The sequence below is a fragment of the Penaeus vannamei genome, chromosome 38, assembly GCF_042767895.1.
Source record: "Penaeus vannamei isolate JL-2024 chromosome 38, ASM4276789v1, whole genome shotgun sequence".
Lineage (NCBI taxonomy): Eukaryota > Metazoa > Arthropoda > Malacostraca > Decapoda > Penaeidae > Penaeus > Penaeus vannamei.
In genome coordinates, this window is record NC_091586.1 from 21,402,217 (window position 1) to 21,407,144 (window position 4,928).

General features: G+C 44.7%; 1 protein-coding gene across 1 annotated transcript in view; it reads left to right on the plus strand.

The window, feature by feature from the left end:
• The window catches only part of LOC113826033 (two pore potassium channel protein sup-9), a 12,106-nt gene extending 7,178 nt beyond the window's left edge, over nucleotides 1-4,928 (plus strand). The window contains exons 3-7 of the mRNA XM_027378895.2: nucleotides 161-303; nucleotides 1,264-1,464; nucleotides 2,526-2,644; nucleotides 3,786-4,025; nucleotides 4,745-4,928. Of these exons, the coding sequence (XP_027234696.1) occupies nucleotides 161-303; nucleotides 1,264-1,464; nucleotides 2,526-2,644; nucleotides 3,786-4,025; nucleotides 4,745-4,889 (848 nt within the window). The 3' untranslated portion in view covers nucleotides 4,890-4,928. The remainder of the gene's footprint in view (nucleotides 1-160; nucleotides 304-1,263; nucleotides 1,465-2,525; nucleotides 2,645-3,785; nucleotides 4,026-4,744) is intronic.

The window sequence follows — 4,928 nt, forward strand, 5'->3', positions numbered from 1 at the left end:
CCCTTCCTCCCTCCTTCCCTCCCTCTCTCCTCCCCCCCTCCCTCCTTCCCTCCTTCCCTCCCTCCCTCCTTCCCTTCCCTCCCTCCTTCCCTCCTTCCCTCCCTCCCTCCTTCCCTTCCCTCCCTCCTTCCCTCCCTCCCCCCCCTCCCCCCCTAAACAGGCTACGGGCACTCCACCCCCGCGACGAATAGTGGGAAGGCCTTTTGTATAGTGTATGCTGTGGTGGGGATTCCCCTCGGTATGGTGATGTTCCAGTCCATTGGTGAACGTTTGAACAAGTTTACGTCCATCATCATCAAGAAGGTTCGTCCTTATGTCGTTTCTGTATGGTTTTTTTTTTTTTTTTTTTTTTTTTTTTTTTGTATTGTTTTTTTTGTATTTTTTTTTTTTTTTTTTAGTATTACTTTGTTGTGTATTATTATTTTCTTGTATTATTTTTTGTGTTGTATTATTATTTTCTTGTATTATTTTTTGTGTTGTATTATTATCTTTCCTGTATGGTTTGTATTATTTGGTTATTTATCGTTTTTATAGAGTGGGATGGTGTTTGAGATCGTAAAAGAATCTGTTTTATGGGATTTCATTATTATTATTGTTATTATTATTATTATTATTATTATTATTATTTAATCTAATTTTGTTCCTGTATGAGCTTTTATTTAAATTATTATTTTTTATTTCATCTGATTTCGTTCCAGCATCATATCTAAGGAATAATTTTGTTCTATGATGAAGTACATTGGTTGTCTAGATTATAGATTATATAGAAAGCATTTTTTTTCTGGTTTAGCTTCGGATTCAAGATACTTCAGATTTTCAAGTAAACACATATATATATAACAATGTCTGGAAATGTAGTGAAATGAATCACAATTTTTGTTTTTTTTTGCCGGATGAAGAAATGCCTCAGGTTTAATTTCCGGTTTTCCTTCTTTCCCCTCTCGCTCCCACTCTCTCTCTATATATATATACATATATATATATGTATACGTATGTATTTCTCTCTCTCTTTCTTTCTTTCTTTCTTTCTCTCTCTCTCTCTCTCTCTCTCTCTCTCTCTCTCTCTCTCTCTCTCTCTCTCTCTCTCTCTCTCTCTCTCTCTCTCTCTCTCCAATTCCATCTCCTCCATACCTCACTCCCTTCCCCTCCTCCCTCCCCCTCTCTTCCCTTCCCCCCAATACCGTCCCCCAACTCCGTATGTCTTCCGAACCCCGAACCCCGAAAACCCCGTGCATCACCCCCCCTCTCTCTCTCTCTCGGCAGATGAAGAAGATGCTCGGATGCAGCAACACGGAGGCCACGGACGTCAACCAGCTGTGCGTGACCGGCACCCTCTCCTCCATCGTCATGACTGTGGGAGCGGCCGTCTTCTCCCACTACGAGAGCTGGAGTTACATAGACTCGTTTTATTATTGTTTTATCACCCTCACCACCATTGGCTTCGGGGACTTCGTGGCGTTGCAGGTATTATGTTGTGGTGATAGGGGAAGTGATGATGATGATGATGATGAAAATAATAATAATGATGATAAGGGAAATTACAATAATGATGATAAGCAAAATGATATTAATGATGATGAAGAAAATAACAATAATGATAATAATGGAAATAACAATAATGATAATAATGGAAGTAACAATAATGATAGTAATGAAAATAATAAGGATAATAATGAAAATAGTAATAATGATAATAATGAAAATGACAATAATGATAAGGAAAATAATAATGACAATAATGAAAATAACAGTAATGATAATAATGATAGTAATGATAACGATAAAAATATTGATGATAATCATAATAGTAACAGTAGTAATAATGATCATAATCATAAGAGTAATAATAATGATAATATTGACTGTGATTATTATAACGATGATGTTTGTAGTAATGATACCACGAATACCAATACTAATTATAGATAATCCAATTAACCCTATTTCCCCCCCCCCCTCCCCTCAACCACCACCTTCCCTCTTTTACACTCCCCTCTTCCCCCACCCCCTCTTTAACCTCCACTCCTTCCTCATTGTCCCTCCCCCCTCCCCCGCCTCCCCCTACCTATACCAATCCCTTCTCCTTCCTTATACCTCTCCCCTCATCCTTTCCCCCCCGCACCCCCTTCCCCTTCTCCCTCCTTCCTCCCATCCTCCTTCCCCTTCCCCCTACCCTCCCTTTCCCCTCCTTCCCCCCTTCCTCCCCTCCCCCTCATCCCCTTCCTCCTTCCCACCTTCCACCCCCCCCCCTTCCCCCATTCCTTCCACCTTCCCCCCCTCACCCCCACTCCTCACCCTCCACCCTTCCTTCCCCCCCTCACCCCCACTCCTCACCCTCCACCCCCCTTTCCCCTCCCTTCCCCCCCTCACCCATTCTTCCCCCTCTCCTTCCCCCTTCACCCCCACTCCTCACCCTCACCCCCACCCCTCCTTCCCCCCTCCCTCCCCCCCTCCTTCACCCCCCTTTCCTTCCCTCCTTCCCCCTCACCCCCACCCCTCCTCCCCCTCACCTCCTCCTCCCCCAGAGACGCAACGCCCTCACCAACGAGCCGGGTTACGTCGCTCTCTCCCTGGTCTTCATCCTCTTCGGCCTCACCGTCGTCGCCGCCTCCATCAACTTGCTGGTGCTGAGGTTCATGACTATGTGAGTGGTTGGGAGGCTTTGTTTAAGGGCGGGATGGGGTGGGGTGGGGTGTTCTGGTGGGGTTTTATTTGATGGGGCTTTATATTTTTTTTTTTTTTTTTTTTTTTTTTTTTTGGGGGGGGGGTGACTTTAGTGGGGGGATTTTTTTTGGGGGGGCTTCATTTTTGTGTGTGTGTGTTTGTGAGGGTGTTTGCGTGTGTGTGTGTCTGTGTTTAAGTGTGAATGTGTGTGCGTATTTGTGTATCGTTCCGAGTGATTCGTTTTTTCTGTAAGTATATAGATATAGATATATAGATAGGTATAGATATGTATATATAGATAAATTATACATATGCATATGAATAGATACTTATGAAATATGTACCGTAACGTGCATAGCATGATGAATAATAACTTTCTTTTAAACTCCCTATGACAACGAGAATAAACTCTGTCTTGTGCTGAAAAGTTTACTGAATAAAATGTAAAGCGACTTTAAAATTGTTGTCTCATATTTCGTGTTTAAAAAAAGCTTTTTGCTTTTATTGGGTTTATAATTTTTCGTTTTTACAATATTCTGTTGTTTTTTTCTGGCTCTTAACTCTTTCTTTCCCTCCTTCTTTATTCTAAATCCATCCTCCTTTCTTTACCGTAATCGTCCCTCTCCCACTTTCCCTTTCCCTTCTCTCTACGCCTCTCCCTTCTTTCCTCCGCATCCCTATCTCCATCTTTCTCCTTACCTTTCCCATCTCCTATCATCCTCTCTCTCTCCCACCACTACCTACCCTACCCATCCCCTCTCCCCTTTTCCCCTATTTCCCGACTCACCCCCTCTCCCTATTCCCACAACCCACTTTCCCCTTACTCCCACCAATCCCCTTTCCCCGTCCCCGAACCCCATCTCCCCTCCTCATCACCCTACCAACCCCAAACCACCAAACACCCCTCCATTCAATCCCCCCACCCCATCCATCCCACCTACCCCCATCCAACCCACCAACCCCTCTCCCCATCCACCACCCCTCTCCCCTTACCCCCACCCCACCCCCACACACCCCACCCCCTCACCCCTTCCACCCACCCTACCTACCCCCTCTCTCCTCCCACCCCCACCCCTCTCACCCCCCACCCCAACCCACCCTTCCACCCAAACCCCCTCCAGGAACACCGAGGACGTCAAAGCGGGGGAGTACGAGATGCAGGACGCCTCCCAGTCTGTGGTGACCCTCGACGGCGAGCTCATGGCCATCAACGGGAAGGTCCTGGCTGGCACTCAGGACGCCGAGGGCCTTGGGGAGCGGAGGCCGTCCTACGCCAGCATCGCCACCGTCTGCTCCTGCACCTGCTACCCGCGTCCTCATCACAGTCCTGCGGATATTAGGCATCGGTATTCGGTCGTCAGGTGAGGCGAGGGAGGGAGGGAGGGAGGAAGGGAGGGAGGAAGAGGAGAGAGATAAGAGAGATGGAATGGAGAGAGAGAAGGAGAAAGGGAGGAAGGGGAGATAGAAAGGAGAGAGGGATGAGAGAGATGGAATGTAGAGAGAGAGAGAGAGGCGAATGAGGGAGAAAGGTAGGAAGAGGAGATAGAAAGGAGAGAGGGATAAGAGAGATGGAATGGAGAAAGAGAGAAAGATGTTGTTTTTTTCATCTTTGTATATTCTCATTTACTTATGGATTGGAGGAGGATAGACGGCAGATTATTATTGTTTCTTATAGAAAACCTCAGCCACTTAAACACTTGTAACCTGATATAGATAATATTATATATATATATATATATATATATATATATATATATATATATATATATATATATATATATATATGTATATATAGGCTTCACAAAAATTGATTATATTCAGTAGCGGAAGTCCCTTAGGCCCAATTTGCCCACTTCTAAATCCGACCCATTGTCAGATAGATAGATAGACAGGTAATCGAATATGTAGACAGACAGACAGATAATTAGACCGATAAAGATAGATATACAGATATAAAAAACACACAATACCGTGTTGGTACTACGGTAGAAAAAAAAAACACAATGCACAAACTAGATTTATTGTGTTTTTTTCCCTACCATATACAGATATATTACTCTAATTTGCGTTCGTTCTCCAGGTCGCCCTCTCGGATTTCGCACCTGCTCGTAGACCAAGCCGGAACGAGCAAAGTGGCACCTCACGATAACGACCAGTTTCCTCCTCTACTTCACGACTCTTTCATGGTTGCCAACTACCTCAAGATGAAGAGGTCGTCCGTGTGAGAAAGAGAGGGAGAGAGAGAGAGAGAAAGAGAGAGAGAG